Source organism: Budorcas taxicolor, chromosome 4 (assembly GCF_023091745.1).
Source record: "Budorcas taxicolor isolate Tak-1 chromosome 4, Takin1.1, whole genome shotgun sequence".
Taxonomy (NCBI): Eukaryota; Metazoa; Chordata; class Mammalia; order Artiodactyla; family Bovidae; genus Budorcas; species Budorcas taxicolor.
Window position 1 is genome coordinate 106445028 of NC_068913.1, and position 27850 is coordinate 106472877.

General features: G+C 39.6%; 1 protein-coding gene across 6 annotated transcripts in view; it reads left to right on the plus strand.

The window, feature by feature from the left end:
- Positions 1-27850, plus strand: part of AGK (acylglycerol kinase) — a 95421-nt gene that overhangs the window by 35933 nt on the left and 31638 nt on the right. For 5 of the 6 annotated variants that reach the window (XM_052638795.1, XM_052638799.1, XM_052638797.1 and 2 more), the window contains exons 4-9: positions 4279-4358; positions 11091-11166; positions 16219-16311; positions 17913-17945; positions 19287-19381; positions 24086-24155. In XM_052638795.1, the coding sequence (XP_052494755.1) occupies positions 4279-4358; positions 11091-11166; positions 16219-16311; positions 17913-17945; positions 19287-19381; positions 24086-24155 (447 nt within the window). Of the gene's footprint in view, positions 1-4086; positions 4179-4278; positions 4359-11090; positions 11167-16218; positions 16312-17912; positions 17946-19286; positions 19382-24085; positions 24156-27850 lie in introns of those variants that run through there. The other variant, XM_052638800.1, reaches the window with a different exon arrangement.

Consider the following 27850-nt stretch of genomic DNA (forward strand, 5'->3'; position numbering starts at 1 on the left):
CAGGGTATTGCGCTTAAATATTCATCTATCCGGTTAGAGTTGAATTGTTCATCCTTTCAAGTTTAAGATCACATTTCTTTTCTTCCCTCCCCTCCAGATGTGCACATTATAACTTGCAGATGAATTTGCATGGTTAAGTTGCTTTTTTGTTATGTTACTTAAGCTTATGATATCAGAAATACCAAAAAAGAAACATGAAATTTAAAAATGACAAAGGCATGATATATTTAGTAGAAGTAGGGGGCGGAAAACGTTCTGAAATGTTTTCATGGATGACAATGACAATAGACACTATGAATGAATTTCTCTTTCGGGATTCCCTAACTGTTCTAAATCCATGTTTTAAGAATTTGATTGCTTTGTTGTTTCATCTCATGGCTCTGAGTTGTTTTGGAAATCAATTCAAATAAACTTTAGCATTAAATTTGAGGTGATCTTCACCCCAAGCTAATTTTCCATTAGCAACTAGAAAATTGTGCACGGGGAAGCCTTTTGCTCTTGAACAAAGAGTCGATATGGGCACTCCCTTTCTTGTGTGAAGTATTAATACCTTCACCTCTGCCCTGAATTCCCTCTCCTCCTCCATTTTCATGGCCCTTTTCCTTCCGTTGTTTCTTCCCTTGCATATGTTTCCCTCTTCCCACTCTTCTAATTCTCCACTTCCCAACACCCATTTAGCTCCTCTCATTGGAAAAAAGGAAGTTAATTCATCCTTACAGTCTGCTCATTCTAGTTACTTTTCCTGTGTCTGTGCCCTTTCAGTCTAAATTCTTGAATAAAATACTATTTTTTTGTTAAAGCTCACATAAACTCACCTCATTACAGTCTCATGTAAACTCCTTAATCTACTGTAAACCCGAGTCCTGAGCGGCAGGTAGCTAAGGCTTCTAGAGGCTAAAAACCGAGGACCAAGAGGAATAATCTAGAACTATAGATCTGGAATCTGGCCAGTTAATTAAGTCATTCTTGGCCAAATTCCAGAAATAGTATGGATAGAAGAAGAACAATTTACAATATTATATTAAGGTCTAACTCAGAGTGAAAACCGTAGAAATTATGATGTACTAGAAACTTTTTACAAAGAAACAGTATATCCTTCTGAAGTATTCAGGAATAGAGGTTTATTTTTGTTTTTAGAGCAAGTAATAGACAATAATGAGAAAGGATCTCTAGTGGGCTGTCAGGGAAGTGGTAGAGTTGGAATCAGTTACTTAATAAGATACTTGGTATAACTTTCATTTTTCTCCTTTGCTTTGTACTTCTGTACTTGAATCCTACCTTCTTGGCCCAGACCTGCTTCCCACGAGTTAAGACTCGAAATTTTACCCTCTTTGGGATTTCCCTATTCTCCTTCTTTTTGTTGACTGTCTTCTCCCATCCTGATGAAGCAGTGGCAGCTCTGATTAGTCCCCGTCGTAACCCCTTACATCTTATCTGTGAGTCTGAACTCTGTCTCATCCATTATCTTCTCTTTAGAACTGATAGAGTAGAAGCTTGGGTTTTCAAGTTAGATGGATATAAATTCTGAACTTGTAATTTGTTAACACATTGACTTAATTTTTCTATCTGTAGACATGGGAATATTTAATTCCTACGTGGTTTCTGAGAACTAAGAACAATATGTGTGGAAGTGGCAAATATTAGGCACTTAGTAAACATTACTTTGCCGACTAAGGTCCGTCTAGTCAAGGCTATGGTTTTTCCTGTGGTCATGTATGGATGTGAGAGTTGGACTGTGAAGAAGGCTGAGCGCCGAAGAATTGATGCTTTTGAACTGTGGTGTTGGAGAAGACTTGAGAGTCCCTTGGACTGCAAGGAGATCCAACCAATCCATTCTGAAGATTAGCCCTGGGATTTCTTTGGAAGGAATGATGCTAAAGCTGAAACTCCAGTACTTTGGCCACCTCATGCGAAGATTTGACTCATTGGAAAAGACTCTGATGCTGGGAGGGATTGGGGGCAGGAGGAGAAGGGGACGACAGAGGGTGAGATGGCTGGATGGCATCACCGACACGATGGACGTGAGTCTGAGTGAACTCCGGGAGTTGGTGATGGACAAGGAGGCCTGGCGTGCTGCAGTTCATGGGGTCTCAAAGAGTTGGACACGACTGAGCGACTGAACTGAACTGAAACATTAATTATGTTTCTTTTCCTGTACCAGTTGATGCTACTGAGTTATTCAGGGCTGCAAAGAAAGGAGGCAGCTAGAGTATGAGATTTATTTTTTATGTGTATAAAGATATGAAGGTTAATTGGTAACACAAAGATTTTTCATTAATAAGCTTTATATGGTTGGGAAGAACCCCTGGAGAAGGGAGAGGCTACCTACTCTAGTATTCTCACCTGGAAAATTCCATGGACTGAACAGTCCATGGGGTCACAAAGAGTTGGACACGACTGAGTGACTTTCATTTCACTTAAAAGGAAAATGATTATATTCTGAAAGCTAAAGACAAACTTCCCTTGTGACAGACTGCGCCCTTGTTGGTTGCAATAAACCTAGCCATATCTTACAGAGAAAAGAAAAGTTACTTACCTGTAGTAAGTGAATGAAGGGGGTGTTTTATTATAATATTATTTAGCTTACTTTTATTAAATAATGTTCCATTAAAAAAATTTTTTGTATTGGAGTATAGCTGATTAAAATGTGATAGTTTCAGGTAAACAGCAGAGGGACTCAGACATATATATATGTATATGTATATGTATCTATTTTCCCCCAAAATGTGGAAAATTCTTAAACAGATGAGAATACCAGACCACCCGACCTGCCTCCTGAGAAATCTTTACGCAGGTCAAGAAGCAGCAGTTAGAACTGGAATAGAAAAAAAAAAAAAAAAGAACTGGACATAGAACAACAGACTTGTTCCAAATCAGGAAAGGAGTACATCAAGGCTGTATATTGTCACCCTGCTGATTTAAGTTACATGCAGAGTACATCATGTGAAATACCAGGCTAGATGAAACACAGGCTGGAGTCAAGATTGCCGGGAGAAATATCAATAACCTCAGATACACAGATGACACCATACTTATGGAAGAAAGTGAAGAAGAACTAAAGAGCCTTGATGAAAGTGAAAGAGGAGAGTGAAAAAGTAAGCTTAAAACTCAACGTTCAGAAAACTAAGATCATGGCACCCAGTCCCATCACTTCATGGCAAATAGATGGGGAAATAATGGAAACAGTGACAGGCTTTATTTTTGGGGGGGCTCCAAAATCACTGCAGATGTTGAGTGCAGCCATGAAATTAAAAGATGCTTACTCCTCGAAAGAAAAACTATGACCAACCTAGACAGCATATTTAAAAGCAGAGACATTACTTTGCCAACAAAGGTCTGTCTAGTCAGAGCTATGGTTTTTCCAGTAGTCATGCATGGATGTGAGAGTTGGACTATAAAGAAAGCTGAGTGCTGAAGAATCAATGCTTTTGAACATCGATTCAAAAGTGGTGTTGAAGAAGACTCTTTAGAGTCCCTTGGACTATAGGGAGATCTAACTAGTCCATCCTAAAGGAAGTCAGTCCTGAATATTCATTGAAAGGACTGATGCTCAAGCTGAAACTCCCAATATTTTGGCCACCTGATGTGAAGAGCTAACTCATTGGAGAAGACCGTGATTCTGGGAATGATTAAAGGCAGGAGGAGAAGGGGACAACAGAGGATGAGGTGGTTGGATGGCTTCACCAACTCAATGGACATGAGTTTGAGCAAGCTCCGGCAGTTGGTGATGGACAGGGAAGCCTGGAGTGCTGCAGTCCATGGGGTCGCAAAGATTTGGACACGACTGAGTGACTGAACTGAATCTCCCCCAAACCCATCTCCCATTTAGGCTGGCACATAGCACTGAGCAGAGTTCCCTGTGCTGTTAGTTACAGTAGGTCTTTGCTGGTTATCCATTTTAATTACAACAATGGGTACATGTTGATCCCAAATTCCCTATCTCTTCCCCCATTCCTCCCCCTTGGCAACCTTAAGTTTCTTCTCTGAGAATCTGTTTCTGTTTTATAAGTAAATTCGTTGGTGTCATTCTTTTTAGATTCATGCAGCTTTATTGTTGTTTATGGTGGGGTTGCTGCGATTCACGGGGTCGCAAAGAGTCAGACACGACTGAGCGACTGAACTGAACTGATGGTGGGGTTGTCAATATGAAATCTTGGAAGAACATTGGCTTCTTCAGGGTAGGCACCAGAAGTAAATTCTTTTGGAATGAAAGAATATATGTGTTCGCCAACTCAATAAAAGGACACTTACTGAAAACTTTTCTTTGTTCCTTTTTAGGTGTTTGGCAATCAACTTATTCCTCCCAATGCGCAAGTGAAGAAGGCAACCGTGTTTCTCAACCCTGCAGCTTGCAAAGGGTATGTCAGTCTGTGATTTGTTACAAATTCAGTTTTTCTAGGGGCAAAGAGTCACAGTGTCAGGCAGCTGGTTGGAGTCTGTGAAACTGGACGCACTAGGTTCATTGCTCTTGTAGCCGTAAGATTCAATTGTAGAAATCACAGTTTAAGGGGATATAACTGTAAAGCTAACTGATGCTTAGCCAACTTGTCTAATTGAATTTTAATAATTACTGCAGAATTAGCACACTCAAATCAGTCTTATCTGCTTGGTCCTAGCCCCCTTGGGAATAGCTTCTGCTGCCGTGATATGAGATGTTCAGAGGTGGCCAAGAGTATTGTGGCCTTGTGAGGTCAGAAACGGTCTTCCCCAAAGCAGTGAATGTAGAGTTAGGTCTTGGAGGTCAGTCGGGAGGACACTCAGTCTTCCCGACTAAGGAAATGACGCATGGAGGTGGGGGAATGTGGTTAGAGATAGGAGGGCTGACTTAGGTCCCTTGCTCTGTCATGTTCCGGCAGTCCTGGAGGGGTCATGTGAGGCAAGTGTGAGAATTAACATGTGAGGACTAGTTGGGACCTTGGCTGATCGTCATGTGTTCATTTATTGTACCATGTACGATGCCGGTGCAGGATGTTGAAAGGGAGGGAGACTCTGTGTGTTGTGGGGCGGGGTGGGGGGCGGATCGGGGAGGGGGTTATGTGAGAACTCTGTATTGTCTACTCTTTTTACTGTGAACTTGGGCTTCCCTGGTGGCTCAGAGGGTAAAGCGTTTGCCTGCAATGTGGGAGACCTGGGTTTGATCCCCGGGTTGGGAAGATCCTCTAGAGAAGGAAATGGCATCCCACTCCAGGACTCTTGCCTGGAAAATGCCGTGGACAGCGGAGCCTGGCAGGCTACAGTCTTAATTTTTTAAAAAGTACCATAAGCAAAATAAAAAACTTTTTCTTTTATACTATTAGTTGGGAACAACTGCCATTCAGTTGGAAAGGACTTTTGATAGTTTCTAGAAGACATCATTTAAAATTACGACTGCTTTTTATTTATTTATGGCTGTGCTGGGGCCTTGCTGCTGTGCATGGAGGCTTTCTCTAGTTGCGGTGAGCAGGGGCTGTTCCTTGTTGCAGCGCTTGGGCTTGTCACTGGAATGGCTTCTCTTGTTGCAGAGCACAGGCTCAAGGGTGTGTGGGCTTCAGCAGTTGCGACACTCGGGCTCAGTAGCTGTGGTGCATGGGCTTAGCTGCTTAGTGGCGTGTGCAGTCTTCCCAGACCAGGGATCGAACCCGTGTCCCCTGCATCGGCAGGCAGATTCCTGTCCACTCTACCACCAGGGAAGTCCTAAAATTATTATTTTTTAAATAGTAAGAATTGGTGGAGGAGGGGGAGACTGAAACCTTTTACGCTTTCTGAGGACCAGAATAATTCTTTTCGTCTTGATTGAGGATCAGAAAATTAATAACTGTGTATTAGATTGGATTCTATAAGGTCAAAGTCAAACGGCATTAAGATAATGAGAACAACAACAAAAAGCATAGTTGGGAGCGGCTCTTAAGTGGTAAGTTTGACGTTGCCTGGAAAGAAAAGCAGGAATTGTGAAATAAGTTTCTCTTGTCTTTTCTAGGGAGGTAGTGAGTGTGGCTTCAGCTATGTGAGGACTAGCCCTGCCTTATTTCTTTTGAATTCAGCAATTTGAGATACTTACTACAGACTGCCTAAATCGACTCCATTTCTCTACCTAATTGAATCATATTTGCCCACCTTTGTTGGAGCCACTTCCTGCCGCCCTAAACATACTTATCATAAGCCCTTATGATCATTGTTGTTTAATATTTATTTATATATATTTATTTGCTTGGCTCCATAGAGTCTTAGTTGTGGCACGTGGGATCTTAGTTCCCTAACCAGGGATTGAACCTGCGTCCCCAGCATTACTTCAGTATTCTGGGCTGGAGAATCCCATGGGCTGTGTCGTCCATGGGGTCGCAAAGACTCGGACACAACTGAGCGACTTTCACTTTCACTTTCCCCGGCATTGCAAGGTGGATTCTTACCCACTGGACCACCAGGAACTTCCCTCATTCTTGTTTAAAACCAGCACTAAACAAAAATACCAACAAAGGTTCTAACAGAACACAATCAAAATACCCGAGACGGCTGAATAGTCACTGGTGGCTTTTGGGAGAAGCCAGCAGGGAAGTGGATGTGAGTTTAAGAGTCTGGAGGATCAGGTCTGTATCCTCTCTTCTGCTCTGTGATGCTGCGGGTATTGCTTTTTAGTTTCTTAACTCCTCAATTTATACTCATCTGTAAAATGGTAAGATAATGGCACATACCTTATAAAAATTACCATGTAATCCTTCAGGATTAAATGAGACAACGCCTCTGAAGTCTTTTGCAGTCCTTCCATTTCATAGTTAGCATTCGATCAAAGAAATATAAGCTGCTGTTCTTGTTACGGACCTGTAGTGTTAGTCATTCTGTCGTGTCCGACTCTTTGCAACCCCGTGGACTGTAGGCCACCAGGATCCTATGTCCGTGGGATTTGTCAGGTGTAGATACTGGACTGGGTTGCCGTTTCCTCCTACAGGATCTTCCCGACCCAGGGATCGAACTCGAGTCTCCTGCGTCTTGTACGTCACCAGATGGGTTCTTTACCCCCTGAGCCTCCAGGGAAGCCCTTACTGACCTATAGGCTAAGTTCAAAAGGCTCTTTACTTGGCTCTCCACCCTTGGACCTCTCCTTCTGTCAGAATTAATGTAACTGTTCCAGGTTCTATTCCTCTAGAGACCTAGTAAGTTAGTAACTTGCCAATTCTGATGATCTATATGGCAATTGTTTAAGCTATAATCAGTCATTTTGAATTTTTACATGTAAAAGATATTTGCATTTTTAAACAATGAAGACACTTTTTAAAAAGCAGTTTCAGGTTCTGTTTACACTTTTACATGGAAATGTATTTGCGATTTTAAAGGTGAAGTTCTTGTTGAAAAGTATGATACCTTTATCTGTAGACGAGGGTAAGGAAAATTTTTCTAAAGTCATGGTCCGCTTTGACAAGGTGAATCCCTGCATGCTTCTAGGAAGCAGTCACTCTGAAATAGCTTTCGCTACTTAATTGTACTATTTTTGTCATCTTGGCTTTGCCCTGACACATAATTTATAATTTATCATGTAGCTATTTCATTATGTAGTACTGGTTTAAAACTACATTAGAGCTTTAGGAAATAAGATAACTGTGTTTAGCATTAATACATAATACATTAAGGAGTAATTATTTTCTGTGTGTGCATGAACTTGGAAATTGCTGTAGTATAGAAAGTTTTTATTTGACTCTGGTGCTATCTCACCCTTAATTATATAATAAATAATACATTTCTTACTGGTAACACTTGTTTTTCAATCTTGTATATGGAACATTAGAAGGAAAAAAAATGTCTTCACTTTCATCTTAGAGATTTTCTATACCTGTGGCATCACATAAATATGTGAATAAAGGCCCAAATGTTCAGATATTTTTTTCTTTTTTTAAAATTATAGTTGATTTACAATATTGTGTTAGGTTCAGGTGTACAGCAGAATGATTCAGTTATATATACATGTATAGTTTTTCAGATCCTTTTCCATTACTGATTATTATAATACATTGAATATAGTTCCTTGTGCTATACAGTAAATCTTTGTTGGGACTTCCCTGGCTGTCCAGTGATTAAGATGCCATACTTCCAATGCAGGAGGCACAGCTTCAATCCCTGGTCAGGGAACTAAGATCCCACATGCTGCTTGGCAAAAAAAAAAAACAAAACCTATAAACTGGTAAATCTTTATCTAATTTATATATAATAGTGTGTATCTGTTAATCCCATACTCCTAATTTATCCCTCCCCATTTTGGTAGCTGTAAGTTTGTTTTCTGTGTTTATGAGTTTATTTCTGTTTTTAAAATAAATTTTTTTTAGATGTCACATGTAAGTAATATTATATACTATCTTGTCATTCTTTCTGACTTATTTCACTTAGTGTGATGATCTCTAGGTCCATCCATGTTGTTGTGAATGACAATATTCATTCTTTTTTGTGGCTGAGTAATATTCCTCTGTGTGTGTGTGTGTGTGTGTGTGTGTGTGTGTGTGTGTGTGTACGTACACACACATCTTTATCCATTCATCTATCGATGGACGCTTTGGTTGTGTGTGTGTGTGCATATGCGTGTGTGTACACACCACATCTTTATCCATTCATGTATCGATGGACACTTTGGTCGCTTCCATGTTTTAGCTATTGTAAACTGTGCTGCTGTGAACATTGGGGTGCATGTATGTATCCTTTCAAATTAGAGTTTTCATCTTTTTCGAATATATGTTATGCCCAGGTGTGGGATTGCTGTATCATATGGTAGCTCTGTTTTCGGTTTTTTAAGGAACCTCCATACTGTTCTCCATGGTGGCCAAACCAATTAACATTCCCTCCAACAGTGTAAGAGGGTTCCCTTCTCTCCACACACTCTCCAGAATTTATTGTTTGTAGATTTTTTGATGATGCTATTTGACTGTGTGTGAGGTGATACCTCATTGTACTTTTGCAAATCTTATTTCTTAAGCTGACTCAGAGGAGCCCACAGGTGTGTTATAAGTGATTAATACCGCCACTTGAGACTTCTCCAGAGTTCTGCCTCCCAGAGATAGAGCTGATCCACTTCCACCTGACCCTTTCTTATCAGCCTGTTAATGAAAGCAGTCCTACCAGGAGGAGTGTTTACAGTATCACCAGCTCAGCCTTTTATTATTGGTATAAGCCCCAGCAATGGTGATCTGGGAAGGAGAAGTTTCCATTTAGCCTCTCCTGTTCATTCTAATAAGCATTCAGAGCCGTAGAAGTGGGAGGATAGGTTTTTTTGGTTTGCTTGTTACCTGCCTAGGTGGGCCCTTGGTTCAAGCTATTCTTTTGGCTCTTGTGAAAATTTGCTCAAGCTTCTCAATTTCTGTTTTCATTCATAATCAGAAACATTTTATGTTTTGTATTCCAGGTGGTAGTTACTTCTTTTTAAAGAACGTTGAATATGGTCTGTGCATAACTTTACATGTTCCTCATTCACTGCTTTTGCATCTCTTTCTAGTATAAAATATTCTTAAGAAATTCAAAGCATGCCTCACTGATAAGAAAAATAATCTTTTTGATAGAGGACTGGGTAAGTGTGAATGTAAAAGTTAGATGTTTGGTGTTGATTGTTTTGAAAGTGCTAGCTTTTGTTTCTGTTTTGCGATACGATAGTTGAAAATATTTGCGTAAAAGACAAGTCAGCTGATGGGTATGTTTAACATTTATTCAACCTTGAGACTGTGATTGGGAACTTTCTGCAGCTTCTGTATCCCTTGATTTCTAGGCTCTTGTTTTTGAATCTTGACCTGAATTGGACAAGGGTCACTACTGGAATGATGTGTATGATACTTTTAAAACATACAGGCTCTCCTAAGAGCGCTTTATTTCTGTTGTTATCAGATACCACAGTTGTCTCATTTCCTTTTCCTCACAATATACCTGTCTACATTTGGAATGGATTATTCATTCATTCATAAGTGCATAAATGGACCAGGTGCTTACTGAATAACCTTCTAAGAATACCTGTCATAATGCTAAAGGCCACAGGACTCAAGGACTAATAAGGTTTGATGTGTGTGTTTGCAAGGCTTCCAGTGTAGTCCTGAAGACTGTCTTGGGAACCACTATTCCTCATAGAAGGTGAAAGTCCGTACAAGAGGTGTGGACCATGTGCCAGGGCTACCCTGAGAAGTGCATGACTGGGAGTTTTAGAAAGTGAAAGTGAGAGTTGCTCCGTTGTGTCCGGCTCTTTGTGACCCTAGAACTATACAGTCCAGGGAATTCTCCAGGCCAGAATACTGGAGTGGGTAGCCTATCCCTTCTCCAGGGGATCTTCCCAACCTAGGGATCGAACCCAGGTCTTCCACATTGCAGGTGGATTCTTTACCAGCTGAGCTACCAGGGAGGCCCCTTGGAGTTTTAGACAAGCTACCAGTTATCCCATAGTAAGATTAAGTAATTTAGAACTTCTCCCTTTCTCAGCAGAAATTCTGCCTCCATGGAAAAGAATTTTGCTCTTTCTCCAGGGATTTCACTACAGGCTTAAAACTCAAGAAATGGAGATACCCCTAGTATTTGAAATCGTTAAAAATGATGTCTCTTTCCTTCAAAGGTGGTGTTCACTGAGTCAGAATTAAGCAATATTCTCTTAGGTTCCATCTGTTCTCTCAGGCCACATGAAAAATGTTAAATACGTTCTCAGTCCACCAGCTGACTATAAAGAAGCCCCTCGAGGGCTTGTTACATTATACCTGAATTACACGTATGTTTGTCTGCCTTGTCCTGTTGTTTGTCCAGCTCCTACATGTGTCTAGCACACAGTAGAAGGTCGGTAGTGCTTGTTGAATGAATCAGACGTTGTTGCTAGACTGGAGGCATATCTAGTGTACACTTTTCCTCTGGAGGAGCTAGAATGTGAACTGTAAGCATCCTGCATGGATAGGGGCAAGCTCCTGGGGGCCCTAGAGTGAGAGAGTCTGTGTTTCTACCCAGAGAAACCCATTCATTACTCATCATTAGTCTTCCTGGGTTGAAGAAATAGAGGAAGCCTGTGTGCTCTAGGCTGTTCCTTGTCCTATTCTAGAGAACGTAGTTGGGCTTTTTATTTTCCCCCCTGAGCACTCCTGTTAAAATATTTGTATTTTTTCCTTTGTTTACAGCAAAGCCAGGACTCTGTTTGAAAAAAATGCTGCCCCGATTTTACACTTATCTGGCATGGATGTTACTGTCGTTAAGGTGAGACTTGCTCTAGAGTGTTGATTTTATCCAAGCCACCCCTCCTTATAACATATCCAGTTCTCTTGACTTAGCAGAAATCGTTTATCACGTAAGGAGGTAAGAACAGAGAAATCAACGTTGTGTTCTTCTTCTGATAATTAATACTATTATATTGTTTTTCCCAACCTCTCTGAGCTTTTCATTTTCAAAATAGGATTAAATGGAGCCATGAACTTGGTTCCTTTCCTCTGAAAGATAGGGCTTGGAACTCTTGTCTCTTAGAAGATGAAAAGTTGTTATAGCTGTAAGAATTCTTCTGACTCTTTAAAAAAAAAAAAAAAAACTTCGAGTAATTAATTTCTTGGCAGACAGGTAAACATTTTCTTTCTGGTAAGGAATTATCTCTGGTGAGGAATTTTAAGTGGTAAAGCTTTAGAATTTTCAAGATTTGGATATGAAGAAAGGGGGTAAAAAATAAATGAGAGGGAATTGTGTACTTCAGAAGATGCCTCAAAGCCCCACTTTGTTGACTTTAAGTGTTTTGTGTAAGGTGTGTACATAGGTGAATGTATTTGGTAAAAATCACTGTTACCTGTTTTTAAGTCTGTGGTTTACTGATTTTTAATATTAGACACTTTCATTAAATCTTAGAGGTTGAATGGTCATTTAGTCCAATTGACCATGCAGTGCTGAACGCCACCTTGTCTGAGACATGGTCTTCCAGTTGTCTGCCTGCAGGGATGGGAGAGAGGGGAAGAACACTGACATTTATTTTAGACCTGTGACGTATACTGCAAACTCTACATATAAGAGGGCTGAGAATGCTCACTTAAGACTGATACTATTTATCCCTGAAATGTTTGGTTGAACTCAAAAGCAGAACCACCTGGGCCTCCTTGGAGCTTTCTTTGAAGGGAAATTTTTTTGTACGTGTGTGTTAAATTTCTTTAGTGTCTGTAGAAGTACATCAAGATGTTCTATTAATATTAGTAAGGCTAAAATTTTTAAAGGAATTTGTGCATTTCATCTAAGTTTTCAAATTAATAGGCATGAAGTTGTTCATAAAATCTTCTTTTAAATTTCTGTACCATCTGAAATAAATCATTGGCATGCTCAATATTGTTTTATTGTTTATCTATACCATATTTTTTTGCCTCCCAGTCATGTGAGAGCTGTGTCAATTTAATCCTTGCCAAGAACCATTTTTGGCCTGTTGATCCCATTATTTATGTTTGTTTCATTAATTTTCAGTCTGTCTTTGTTTCCTTCATTCTACTTTCTTTGGATTTTTTTTTTCTGCTTCTGCTGTTCTGACATTTTAACTTGAATATTTATTTCATTAATTTTCACCCTTCTTTCCTAGCATTTGCTGCTTCAGCTACATCCTAGAAGTTTTGATATATTTTCATTATCATTCATTTCTAAATATTTTCTAATTTTCATCATGATTTTTGTTTGACCTGTGAGTTAGTCAGGCATGTTTTAAAATTTTCAAAACTTTGCCACATCTTTTTGTTAGTGATTTCTGATTTAATTGTGCTATAGTCAAAGAATGTAGTCTATATAATTTCAGTAAATTTGTTTTATGGCCTAGCATGTGGTTTGTTTTCATAAATGTTTTATGTATGCCTGAAAAGAACAGGTATCATTTATTGAGTACCATGTTCTATATATGCCCAGTAAGTCATGTGTGTTAATTGTGTAGCTCAAAACTTATAATGTCCTTACTGTTTTCTTCTGTTTTAACTATAGATTATTCAGAAAGAGGTGTTAGAAATATCCAGCTGGATAGATTTGTCTATTTCTCAATGTAGTTTTATTCACTTTTGCTCTTTTATATTTTAAGACTATGTCAGTAGATGCATTCACATTTCAAATTATTTCATTTTCCTTGCATTTTGAACCCATTGTAATGCATAACCCTTAAGCATTGATGCTGCCTTTTACTGTGGTCTATTTTATTTAGTGTTATTAGTAACCGTACTAGCTTACTTTGGTTAGTTTTTGCCTGGTATAATTTTTACTTATCTTTTTAATTTTAAGACAGTCCAACTTATTAATTTTTTATTTTAGGTTTGCTTTCGGTGATTTATTTAAAGACTCATCACCAAACCCAGGATCACCTAGATCCTCTACTATGTTATTTTCTAGAGATTTTATAGGTTTTTATTTGCATTTAGATCTGTGATCCATTTTGAGTTAATTTTTATGAAAGGTATAAAATTTGAGTTTTCTGCGTCCTTAGGCCACTCTTTCTCCTTTCTCTTTGGTGCATTTAGAATTTTCCTCTTAAGGTTAGAGCCTCAAATATGTCATCCCTATTAATGTAGTCTTTTAAATTATGGTCTGTTAAATGTGTCAGTGTCTTTTGAAATTCTGGTTCTTTCAAGTTCCTGTACTCATTCCTATTTTTCACTTTTTCTTGCAAATATTTGAGTACCCCAGGTGGCTCAGTGATAAAGAATCCACGTGCCAACTCATCAGATGTGGGTTTGATCCCTGGGTCAGGAAGATCCCCTGGAAAAGAGAATGGCAACCCACTCTAGTATTCTTGCCTGGGAAATCCCATGGACAGAGGAGCCTGGTGGGCTGCAGTCCATGGGGTCACAAAGAGTCAGATACTACTTAGCAACTAAACAACCACAGCACCTCCTATAAAGTAAACTCTGTTCTAGGTATTGAGGAGAGAGTCTGAACAAAACATTTTCCCTGTCTGTCCTCAGAGAAATTCTAAAGTGGGAAAAGAAGGGATGCACATGATAAACATATATAAATAAACTTACAGTTTGTCAGGTGGTGGTGAGTGCCAAGAGGAAAAGTCAGGAGGGATAAGAAAAGTAAAGGGGGTGTTAGTTTAGTTCAGGAAGCCGAGGAAGGCTGGCCTTAAAAGATGCCCTTTCAAAGAGACCTGGAGGAAATGAGTGAGCCATGCAGGTGGGCTGGGGAGAGGATCCAGGGCCAGCATACTGCACGTTCAGAGGCTCTGCAGAGTATTTGTGGGTGTTTGAGGAAGAGTAAGAAGGCCAGTGTAGTTAGAGGAGGATGAGCTAGGAGAGACAGGCAGAGATGAGGGTGGAGAAGTCAGGAAGGGCAAGATTGTCAGGTTTGTGTCACTTATTTATTCAGTAAATGACCCTTCCTCTCCCTGTTGATCAAGTGTTATTCAGGAAAAGGCTGAGTGGAGAGCCCTAAAGAAATGTCATCAGGAATCTACCTACAATTTGATGTTCCTCCCCTGGGCACATGTTACTTTGAACATAGACATTCACTTGGTGATCAGTCCACCCAGCTGTATTCTAGTGTATTGTTCCCACTTGTCTCCGCCTTGTTCCCAAGGATATTATCAAATAGCTCAGCCTTGCGGAGGACCAGACAGAATGTCTATTTGGATTCTCGTATCTTCTTATCTGTGACTTCCCTGGTGGCTTAGACTGTAAAGAGTCTGCCTGCAATGCGGGAGACCCGGGTTCGATCCCTGGGTCGGGAAGATCCCTTGGAGAAGGAAATGGCAACCCACTCCACTATTCTTGCCTGGAAAATCCCATGGACAGAGGAGCCTGGTTGGCTACTGTCCATGGGGTCACAAAGAGTCGGACATGACTGAGCGACTTCACTATCACTATCAAAGGTGAGAACAGTCTGAGACGTCTTGTTCTTGGAGAACCCTTGCAGATTACCAGTAGTCACCTATTTCGGGATGTTTACAAAGCCTCCTTTTAAAATAGGATCAACATGTATTCTTTTTTTCTTTTTAATGAAATATTTGGATTGATTGAGTTCAACCACTAGAGGGCAACAATTTAATCAACCATAGGTATGTAATGAAACCAACATAAAAACCCAAAGAGACAGGGTTCAGAGAGCTTCAGGGCTGGTGAACCTGTGGAAGTCTGAGAAGTGGTGTACCAGAGGGCATGGGACGCCCCTCCCCACACAGTTTGCCCCAGGTACCTCTTCGTTTGTTCATCTAAATCCTTTCTAATAAGCTGTGTAAGTGTGAAAAAAGATGTATTTGCAAATGTATAACTGCAAAGCCAGTCATTTGATTTTTTCAGGATAGAAGTAGAACCATACATCATGAGATGAGGTGATGTTAGTGTAGGGACTTCATTTTTTTTTTCTGTGTTGACTGTGGCCGGGTGCTTTAGCCCGTCTGAAACCTCAGTCTCTTAATTTTTCGCCTGTTAGTTTGTCTAGTAGAATGTCCACAGGAAATAGTGTTTCCTTATTATTAATTGCATTCCCTTTACATCTGCTAAAATCCAGTATTTGGTTTTAGTCGCTCTGTCATGTCCAACTCTTTGCAACCCCATGGACTGTAGCCCACCGGGCTCCTCTGTCCATGGAATTTTCCAGGCAGGAATACCGGAGCAGATTGCCATTTCCTTCTTCAGGAGAGCTTCCCGACCCAGAGATTGAGTCTACGTCTGTTGCATTGGCAGGCGGGTTCTTTACCAGCTGCGCCACTGGGGGAGCCGTTATTTAGCACAGTACCAGTTAAGAACAGGTACCTTACTGATTGCTTTTCACGAGAAATCTGTTAGCCTTTCTTCCAGTACACATGATTTCATTGATAAGGAAATTAAGATCTTGAGGGTTTAAAGCCACTCAGCTAAAAAATAGAGTTGGGGGGTTTAATCTGGGTCTCTTGGGCTCTCAAATCTGTGCTCTTTTCATTACATCTGTTTCTCCTTATTTGCGTACACATTTGACCTCTTGCTTTCAGATGAAAGTCATTGGATAAATGAATAATAGAATCTGTACTGCACTGAGAATGAGCCCCCTGATTGGCTAACTGTAACTGAGACGCATCATCAGTTTGAGTTTGAATTTTATTTTTAAAGCAAGGAGCTGACTGGACGGTTTCTGAGGTCCCTTCCAGCTCTAAACATATAAAACTATAAAAACCATATCTAGTTGCTTTATCAGCTATTTAGTTTTTCATATGCATCAATTATGAATTTAAGAAAAGATTCAGTGTAAAACTGTAAAGAAACTTCTACATTTTTAGACCTTTGGGCTTGTGGCTCTAGGATGATACATTTACCAAAGGCTTCCTTTGTATTGCAGACAGATTATGAGGGCCAAGCCAAGAAACTCCTGGAACTGATGGAAAACACAGATGTGATCATTGTCGCTGGAGGCGATGGGACTTTGCAAGAGGTATGGCCACTGTTCTGTCTGAAGCCATTTTGCAAATGAGGAAAACAGAAGTGAGATCTTAGCACGGGGGCATAAAGTGATTATCATTTAAGGAAATGGTTTCTTGGTAATCCATTCTTCCCAGGATTGTTTTCTCTGTGAAGCAAGCATAGCATTACATTTTTCCTTATGGACTTCTATTTCATTGCTTTGTATAAATTCTGAACCCAGCACATAGAAAGGTTTTTGTTGTATCAAATTGAAGGTAGATAAAGTGGAATAAAACAGGGTACAAAATGGTGCTGGGTGTGAAACGCTTTTTACATTTTGATGACCCTTCTGCAATAGCCCTGTTTATTATAGAATCGTAGTTTCAATTTTGGGAAGGTTTCTTGTAAAACTTAAATAAGATTCCCTTTTTAAAAGAAGGCATGTGTCCATTCTCACATCATTTCCATCCTAGGTAATGTTATCTCCTAATGGTACCTTTAGAGGCAGAGGGTTCCATGCTCACGTGTGTGTACTGCCTTTGTTCTGCAGTACCTTTTCCATATTGCTTCCCTGGGACACTAAGTATGCTGCCCTGGGAATGCTCTTCTCTTCCAGGGCAATAGACTAGCTCCTTCATTACGTATTGGAAGCCCCTGAAGAGCCCCGTGCAGGGGCCCCTCCCCCTCAGTCGCCCCAGCTTGTGTAAACGCTTCATCCGAACCTCATTTCCCTTGCCTTTTGCCTCTACCTCTGGTTTGCCTCAGTGTTTGTGGGTCAAGAGCTCCCAGCAGGCAGGGCATTGTCCTGTGTTTAATTTAGCAACCATGTGAGCCTTAGTAAGCTGCTTTTTAAAAGGCTGTGCTAATGATCTTCTAATTGTTTTTATGGCTTTTTAATGAAATGTGAAGAAACAGATAGCATGCCAACAAAGAATGAAGTGGGCCACATCAGAGCCGCATTTAATCCCCAAATTCAGGGAGGCAGGAGATGGGGAGAAGATTGGCGTCAGCCTTGACTTGACAAAATGTTTTTAAGAAAGATAACCAAATTGTGTATCTAGTATAATTTAGTCATAAAACTATGCCCTGATTAAAAAAAAAGAATTGGAGGGAAATGTAACAGAATATAAACAACTCACTAATGATGTCTGGTGGGTTAATGAGGAAGTATTCTTTCCTTAGGTATTTTTTACAGTTTTTACAAGACTTGTGCATTTTAGTTTAAAAGTGGAAAGTAAATTATGTAAAAATTCAAATTAAAAATGTCTTTTTATAGAGGGAACACAATTCCCCTTGTCTTTGTATTCATCGATAAGAAACTTTTATTGAGAGCAGGCTTCTGAGTGACCCATCTTACCGAACTTAAAATATAATTTTGCTAATATAATGTGGAGGTTTTATAATTATTTTATCTTAGTCTTTATAGTCGTATTGATCCCAGGTGAAGAATAAAACCTAATTTAGCTCTGATCTTATTGGAGAATGGTTTGTGTTTTAAGAACCAATACATCTTTTGACATAGTTTCTAGGAAGAAAACAGGAACAAGTTTGTGGTCCATGAAAATTGAATCCAATTATTTTATGATAAAGAAACTACAAGGTGTTTATAATAATTTTTTAAAACATTTTTAGGTTATTACTGGACTTCTTCGAAGAGCAGATGAGGTGAGCTTTAAAATAAGAGTAATTACATTTTGACTTTTACTTCTCTCCTCTTTATTCCTCCCTTCCTCCCTCCCTCCCTATTTTATATTTTAAGGTGGGAACAAGTTTTGCCTCCTTGGATTTTAGAAAGTAAAATCTGCCTGTCATAGAACACTTTTATTAACCCGTGGCTGACTTTTGCTGCTTTGGGAATCTAGAATATCCGATGATTTTTTTTTTTTTTTAACCAAGAGTTGTTTAAACTATAAAATTTCCCTATAAAATCTTTTTCTCAAAGGATTCCTTCATTAATAAACCATGGTATATTCATATGTTGGAAGCCACACAACAGTTGAATTAACTAGGCTTACAAACATCTACGTGGTAAATCTAAAAAATATTCAATAAAAAAGTCAGGTTGCTAAAGCATATTATGCATTTCTACAAAGTTTTAAAATTCAGAGAACAAAGATACTGTTGATGGAAGCATCAACTATGTAGTCAAAGGATGATAATGTGGATGGAGAGGAATTGTACCAAGTCTATGATGACGGATGGTTGGTTTCCTTTAGGGAAGGGGAAGAGGAAGAGTGTGAGAAGGGACTTGAACTGCATCTGCATCAATTTCTCTCTTAAAACTCTGAAGCAAATATGGCAAAATGTAATACTTGCCAAATCTGGGTCTTAGTTACATGGGTGTTGTGGGATTATTTTATCCACTTTTCTACAATCATTTAAAGCGTTTTAAATAAGAAGTACAACAAGAAAAAGTAACCACAGTGAAGAAGGTCCTTCACAGTCCCTTGGTGGTAATAGACAGAGCTCAAAATATTCTTTGGAACCTTACAGTATCTATTAGTATTTGTAGCATTTGATTAAGTCCTCTGGTAGCCTTCTGCTACTTGACCTTGCATATTCTGTTAGCCTTGTTTATACTTGCAATAGTTTACAAGGCAATTTCACCTGTCCTCAGTCACTATACCAGTGTTAGACATTTTAAATTGAATTTTATCTGCAACTTTGTCAAATAGTTTGGCAACCTAATACAGTCGGTCGCAGTCATGCAGTTACGTAATATCCAAGACACTCATTTTCTAAACCAAATTTCTTTCAATCCATTGCTGTTAGTAAGTATTCAAGTATTTCTGCCAAATTTGAAGTTTTGTTGTTTTCATGAATTCCCTTGTTCTAGAAACTGCTTCCTCAGGACCACCTGATGGCTGGTCTAGGGGTGTGGGATGGAAGACAGGGAGGCAGGGCCAGGGTCACTTACTTTGTTTTATGGACACGTCTGTGCCTCTTTGTTCGATCTCATTTTCTGACCATAGCAATAAAACTTCCCTCTCATTTTCTTCCCCCCAGGCTACCTTCAGTAAGATTCCCATCGGATTCATCCCACTGGGCCAGACCAGTAGTTTGAGCCAGACACTCTTTGCAGAAAGTGGAAACAAAGTCCAGTAGGTTGTCAATGTAGGATGGTACATTTGTGGGTGAGAGAGCCTGGGAATGGCAGATCCGCATGTGTGATACAGACTGAAGTGACTTAGCAGCAGCAGCAGCCTGAAACTTCAGATCATTAAGAGGAGATCAGAGTTCAAGCATTCGGTTGATTGGGAAGTTTCTCTGTTGGGTGGTGGGACCCTGGTGATCTAATATTAAGTCCCCAGGTGAGGTATGGCGATGAATACTGATGTCCTTTTGTTTCTTATGAAGTTAGCTTTGCTGATCCAAGCATACTCTTTATGTGCTTTTGTGTTGTAAGATTCTCTGGTGAAGACAGATTCGCAGTGCTCGTTTGTTTGTGTTAAGTATGCATGATGACAAATAGCAAATCCCCCGTGGAGACCAAGCCAGCAGCCTTGGCTCCATTACCTTGATAATATAAGTAGCTAAAACAACCAAATATAGTTACCTCCTTTAGTGAATGCCTAAAGTAGAAGGCAGTACAGAGAAAGTCGACAGAAAGCAGTGCAGCCTTGACATCTAAATTAAATTGCTGCAAGTCTACCGTTGTCTTTAGGAGTCAGGCAAATTGTTACCATTGCACTTTTCTTTTGAAAGCATTCTGTAAACAAAAATTGAGTCTTTCAAGAAGATGAGAATCTTGAATTCGAGTTGTGACTTTGATTAGAAATAGAATCTTGGACACATCATTATCAGGGTCTCACTGTCGGTTGCCTAATCTTTATTTTTTAAACTTTCTGTTTTGTATTAGGATATAGCCGATTAACAACGTTGTTAATAATTTCAGGTGAACAGTGAAGGGACTCAGCCGTGCATATACATGTATCCCTTCTCCTCCAAACCACCCCCTGTCCAGGCTGTCACATAACATTGCTCCGAGTTCCCTGTGCTATACAGTAGGTCCTTGTTGATTATCCATTTTAAATGCCTGATCTTTAAGGCTTTGTGACACATTGGAGAGGTCAATAAATAGTGTTTGTTGAATGAATGAATTGAAACATTCTCAAGGCATTTCTGTTTATAGCCTTCCAGAATCAATGACAATAACAATATGCAAGTGATTTTCTGTTTTGGATTTTTTTTTTTTGTTTCTGCTTTGGGATTTTTCTTTTAAAATGTAATGGACATACAACATTATATTAGTTTCAGATGTACAACACAATGATTCAATATGTGTATACCACCACGGTAAGTATAGTTGATATCTGCCACCAGACAATAGTTACAGAATTTTTTCCCTTACAATGAGAGCTTTTAAGATATGCTCTCTTTAAAACTTTCAAACATACAGCACAGTATTAGCATTAGTTGCCATGCTATACCTTCCATCCCCACGACTTACTTATTTTGTAACTTTTGACTCCCTTCACCTGTTTTGCCCACCTCCCACACCCCACCTCTGACAAACGCCAATCTGTTCTGTGTCATTTATGAACTTCTTTTTTAAGATGCCACCCACAAAAAAGTGAGATTATATAGTATTTGTCTTTCTCTGTCTGACTTGACTTCACTTAGCATAACACCCTCCAGGCTCATCCATGTTGTTGCAAATGGCATAATTTCATTCTTTTTTATTGTTGAATGCTGTGTGTGTGTGCACAAACATATACATGTATCACGTATTCTTTATCCATTCACCTGTCAGGGGACACTTAGCTTGTTTCCATATCTTAGCTATTGCAAATAATGCTGTAACAAATATGGTGCATATATCTTGCGAGTTAGTGCTTTTGTTTTCTTTGGATAAATAGCTAGAAGTGGCATTGCTGAATTATACGGTAGTTCTATTTTTAATTCTTTGAGGAATCTCCATACTGTTTTCCACAGTGGCTGTACCAATTTAACATTCCCACCAACAGTGAACAAGGGTTCCCTTTTCTCCACATCCTCTATAACACTTGTTATTTCTTATCTTTTTGATAATAGCCATTCTCACGGGTATGAGGGGATATCTCTGTGTGTTTCAATTTGCTTTTCCCTGAAGTTTCATGCTTCCGGGCCATCTTTTCATGTACCTGTGGCCGTCTGTATGTCTTCTTTGGAAAAATGTCTGCTCCAATCATCTGCTCATGTTTCAAGTGGATTTTTTTTTTCCTCTATTGAGTTGTATGAGATATTTATATGTTTTGGATATTAACCACTTAGCAAATATATGACTTGCAAATATTTCCTCCCATTCATCAGGTTGCGTTTTCATTTTGTTGCTGGTTTCCTTTGCTCTCCAGAAGGTTTTTAGTATGATGTAGTCCCACACTTTTATTTTTGCTTTCGTTGCTTTTGGTATCAGATTCAGAAATCATCACCAAGTCTTACATCAAGAAGCTTACCCTTTGTTTTCTCTTAGTTTTATGGTTTCAGGTCTTATTACATTCAGGTCTTTAATTCATCTTGAGTTTATCTTTGTGTGTGGTGTAAGCTAGTGGTGCAAGTTCGTTCTTTTGCATGTGGCTGTCCAGTTCTGCTTGGGGATTTTGAATAGACTGGTTTTATGGATTTATTATTGCTGTTTAATTTTAGGAGTCATTTTATATCTTTTAACAATTCAGTTCTTTGTTTTAGATAAAAGCCTTGGTCCATATATCACAGATTAGGCATAAATGTAGACATGCACTAATATCAGATCTTTATTAAAATGTCCCTCATGCCTCAAGTCTTCATCTAGTGGGGAGTATCCAGCCCTTTGCCAGTTTTCCTGCAGCTGAACATGTCATTTCATTTTGCTGTATATTTCCCCCCAGTTTAGAATTTCTGAGGGACAATAAATAGACAACCAGTGAGGTAAACGTTTTTGCTTGTCGGAGACAAATCCTGTCTGGTTCGGGTCTTGATCACTTGTGATAGCTGGTCTTTCTGCCTGTCAGTGTAGATTATTCAAACTGCTTGCCAGCGTTACCGAATATGTCAGCAGCGCAGAGGCAGACGGCATTCCTGGGAGAATCCGTCACCTATCCAAAGCCACGGTCTATGCTGGGCGCCCACCCTCAAGGCCTTAAATAGCCCTCAGTGTCTTGAGAGCTGATTTTCCCTGTAGTTAAACTAATGTTGTTGCTGCTTCTATTTATAATTTTAAGATTTTTAAAACTTAATTTATAAGCATGCCCCAGGGCTCTTAGGTAATTAAGTCCGTCTGCCCTGGGTTCAGAATTTTGTAGACCCTCTTAACATGGCAGGTGCCTGAGGCTATTTAAAAGAACAAGGCTTTGCTTTTTGCATTGCTGTCAAGATTTGTTGTACCATAATTACTACAGAAGAAAAAGGAATTTTGAATTCAGAATGTTGCAGATAAATAAGCCTAAAAAATAGCTGTTCCATGCTACAGGGCTGCTTTATTTAGAACTTTCAATTATTGCTAGAGGATGACAAATTTAAGGTTGCATGTTAACCATCTTCTGCCAAGCAATTTTGAAAAAAATTAATATGGAAAGGCATTTTTCAGTCGGAACATTTTTTAAAGGTCAGCCTCTCAAAAGCACTTCTTAAACCTCTTAATGTGCTAGGTACCACTCAGAGCAAGCATGGAACTTTAGGATTCTTTCTGATAACTTCCTTTGAAATTAATATATTCATATCGAATTAATCTGAACTGGTGAACATGCATCTTGCTTTCCCCTAAATTGAATCTCATTTTCTAGACTTCTACCTACTTCCCACATAGCATCTGTCTTGGAGGGGGAAATAGGATAAAGAGAAATTTGAGAAAGTAAATGAGGTTGTTTATTAAATTTCAGCTTGCTTACTAGGGAACCCAGAATGTCATCCAAGCATTAACGTGTATATTTTGAGGATTTATTATATTTTTCTAAAATAACTTCAATGAATCCTGTCCTTTATTTTTTTTTCTTTTTTTGAATGTAATCCCACACCAGAGATACCTAGGTGTTTTTTTTTTCTTTTTTAAAATAATCTCATTTATTTACTTTTATTTATGGCTGTGCTGGTCTCTGTTGCTCTGTGGACTTTTCTCTAATTGCAACAAGTAGGGGCTACTCTCTAGTTGTGGTCTGTGGGCTTCTCATTGTGGTGGCTTCTCTTGGTGTGCAGCACGGGCTCTAGGGCACACGGGCTTTAGTACTTGCGGCACGTGAGCTCAGTAGTTGCGGCTCCCTGGCTCTAGAGCGCGGGCTTGGTATTTGGGGCACATGGGCTTAGTTGCTCTGCAGCATTTGGAATCTTCCTAGATCAGGGGATCGAATTCATGTCTCCTGCACTGGCAGGTGGATTCATTACCACTGAGCCAACCAGGGAGGCCCAGTCCTGTCCTTTAGTTATCCTTCAGATTACTAGAGTAAAACGGTATATGGTTTTTGAAGTGCTTGACTTTGTTACAGTGAATGAAAGATGGTATGTTATTTATTTATCATAATTTCCAATGATAGGAGTTGGACACAATGTAGACCCTCAATAAGTGTGAAGTAAATAAATGATTCGTATAAACTTCCCTTTGCTGAAACCTTCTTTTTGAGTCTGTATCAGAGCCTTCCACTCTGTTTGCATCAGCAATTCTTTTATACTCCCTCATTCTACTTTCTTGGGGGTATTTCGAAGGGCTATGTCTTTTTCCTGATTCATCTGTTGGTACTCTGGGCAGGAATGGTTGTGTTAGGGGGGTGAGTGTGTGTATATGTGGGTGTGTGTGTCTTGGGGGGACTGCTGCTTATTCTTCACAACGTGATAATTTCCTTCTTGTTATCTTTTAGACATATTACAGATGCTACACTTGCCATTGTGAAAGGAGAGACAGTTCCACTTGATGTCTTACAGATCAAGGTAAGGAGGTCTTTTCATCAGAGTTTGAAAAAATTACAAGCTAATACATATTTTTAAAAATGTAATAGTTCAAATAATGTTAGAATGAAACCAGTTCCTCTTCTTACCCTTTGCTATCTGAAGTATAACTCCACAGAGAAAATAATTTTACTTGGTTATTCTAGCTCTTACCACTAATTAGTATAACTATGATGATACTTTTTAAAATTGTAGTTAAAAAACCCCCCCAAAACTTGAAATTTGCATCATAATCATTTTTCTGTGAAATTCAGTGTAGGAGGTGTCCCAGGTGGCACAGTGGCAAAAAACCTGCCTGCCAATCCAGGAGACCCAGGTTCAATCCCTGTGTTGGCAAGATCCCCTGGAGAAGGAAATGGCAACCCACTCCAGTATTCTCGCCTGCAAAATTTCATGGACAGAGAAGCCTGGTGGGCTGCGGTCCACGGGATCAGGAAGAGTCAGACACGGTAGAGCAACTGAGCATGCACACACAATTCAGTTTAAGCATATAATGCCATGTAGTGGTTTATCAGTTTTAGGCCTTATCTCTTGGCCTCTCTTACATATCAGAAGTCCTCTATATCAGCTCTCAATATAGTTGTATCATGATTTTTAGTTCCTCTGTTGATTATGTTTGACCCACAAGTAATTTTTCTTATCTTACACGGTTGTTTTGAGTACTGAAAGAGCTAATAAAAGCCCTTGGGACGGCACCTGGTTTCATCATGTGTGTAGTGGCTGTCTCTTAACCTCATGTTCTGCCACGGACAGAACCCTTCTCATGACCTGTCTGTCCTCTGGAGGGCCTTCTGTTGGGAATTCAGGTTATTTTGTTTTCTTGTATTCTCAGCTGTCTGAAGAGCTTAAGAAAAATTATGATTCTGTAGATTATCAGGCTTTTTCTCAGCTTTAGGGTGGGAACAATGTTCTCTGTTGCTTCCTATATCTTCTTTTGGGTGGCCTAACATTTTCTTAGCGATTTGTAGGTGGACTCATGAATTATTCTAGAAATACGTTTGCTGGCTCTGCCCACTGAAGGGGCTTGAGACAGTGACAGCAAACAGCAGTGAGCGTACCTGGCGCCCAGATTTTGGTTTCTTAAGTACATTCCCTAATTAAACTTGGCAGCACTCTGTGCAGAGAGGTCTTTCAGTGGCAGGGCAAGAACAAGGCAAAGAACTACTGAAAAACTAATGGGGACAGCACTGAAATGACGTGGGGGCCAGCCTGATGGGATCCTTCATTGTTGTTCAGTCCCTCAGTTGTGTCCGACTCTTTGCAACCCCATGGACTGTAGCACACTAGGCTTCCCGGTCCTTTGCCATCTCCCAGAGCTTGCTCAAACTCATGTCCATTGAGTTGGTGATGCCATCCAACCATTTTGCCCACTGTCGTCCCCTTCTCCTCCTACTTTCAATCTTCATCAGCCATCAGGGTCTTTTCCAATGAGTTGGCTTATCGTATCAGGTGGCCAAAGTATTGGAGCTTCAGCATCAGTCCTTCCAATGAATATTTAGGAATGATTTCCTTTAGGACTGACCGGCTTGATCTCCTTGCAGTTCAAGGGTCTTGAGAGTTCAAGACTCTCAGGAGTCTTCTCCAACACCACAGTTCAAAAGTGTCAGTTCTTCGGTGCTCAGCCTTCATTATGGTCCAAATCTTGCATCCATACCTAACTACTGGAAAAATCACAGCTTTGACTGTATGGACCTTTGTCGGCAAAGGTAATATGTAATATCTGTATTACATATTAATAATTGTAATATCTCTGCCTTTTAATATGCTGTCGAGGTTTTTCAAAGTTTTCTTCCAAAGAGCAAGTGTATTTTAATTTCGTGGCTGCAGACACCATCTGCAGTGATTTTTGAGCCCAAGAAAATAAAGTCTGTCACTGTTTCCATTGTTTCCCCATCTATTTGCCATGAAGTGATGGGACTGGATGCCATGATCTTTGTTTTTTGAATGTGGAGATTTAAGCCAGCTTTTTCACTCTCTTTCACTTTCATCAAGAGGCTCTTTAGTTCCTCTTTGCTTTCTGCCATAAGGGTGGTGTCATCTGTATATCTGAGGTTATTGATATTTCTCCCAGCAATCTTGATTCCAGCTTGTGCTTCATCCAACCCGGCATTACTCTGCATCTAAGTTAAATAAGCAGGGTGACAGTATACAGCCTTGACATACTCCTTCCTCAATTCAGAACCAGTCTGTTGTTCCATGTTTAGTTCTAATTGTGGCTTCTTGACCTGCATGCAGGATTCTCAGGTAAAATGGTCTGGTATTCCCATCTCTTTAAGAATTTTCCACAGTTTGTAGTGATTCACACAGTCAAAGGCTTTAGCGTAGTCAATGAAGCAGAAACATGTTTTTATGGAATTCTCTTTGCTTTTTCTGTGATTCAGTGGATGTTGGCAATTTGATCTCTGGTTCCTCTGCCTTTTCTAAATCCAGCTTGAACCTCTCGAAGTTCTTGGTTCATGTACTGTTAAAGCCTAGCTTGGAGAATTTTTAGCACTACTTTGCTAGTGTGTGAGATGAGTGCAGTTGTGTGGTAATTTGAACATTCTTTGGCATTGCCTTTCTTTTGGATTGGAATGAAAACTGACCTTTTCCTGTGGCCACTGCTGTGGCCAAATTTGGAAAAGAGCAGTGGCTTTGTTGGCATATTGGGTGCAGTACTTTAACAGCAGCATCTTTTAGAATTTGAAATAGCTCAGCTGAAATTCCATTACCTCCACTAGCTTTGTTCGTAGTAATGTTTCCTAAGGCCCAGTTGACTTCGCATTCCAGGATGTCTGGCTCTAGGTGAGTGATCACACCATCCTGATTATCTGGCTCGTGAAGATCTTCTTTGTATAGCTCTTCTGTGTGTTCTTGCCACCTCTTCTTAATATCTTCTGCTTCTGTTAGGTCCATACCATTTCTGTCCTTTATTGAGCCCATCTTTGCATGAAATGTTCCCTTGGTATCTCTAATTTTCTTGAAGAGATCTCTAGTCTTTCCCATTTTATTGTTTCTCTCTATTTCTTCGCGTTGATCACTGAGGAAGGCTTTCTTACTGGTCCTTGGCTGTTCTTTGGAACTCTGCACACACATGGGTGTGTCTTTCCTTCTTTCCTTTGCCTTTCGTTTCTCTTCTTTTAGCAGCTATTTCGATGGTATCCTACTAGCCACTTTTGGAGCAGTTTGAACATCAAAAAGAGTAATGCTACTGGATTATAATACATTAAATAAAAATGATCAATCCTGATCTACAGTCATATTACAGAAGAATCACCAAATTGTGTAAGTTACGACAGAGTTAGAGAATTACCGTTTGGCAGTCACTAATGAAGTAATTCAAGCAGAGATCATCAGTGGATGCTGTACACATTGAATAGAAGGTTATTGAGAAACAAATATCCACACAATCTCAAATTATGCCAAATTACTGTACTTAATCATTACAAAGGGAAAAAACACCTTTATCATAGAGAGATCTAGCATACACCACCTTATCCAAGTGATCAAACAGCATCACCAGTAACGGGACAGATGAACATCATCTACCTCCTGATATGATACATTGAGAAGGACACAGCATCACCCACGTAGTGTCTTGCCTAAAACATTAATCTTAATCTAACTGACTCTAATCTTGAGAAGACAATCAAATCCAAGCTGTAGGACATTCTAGAGGCAACCACTGATTTGGCTTC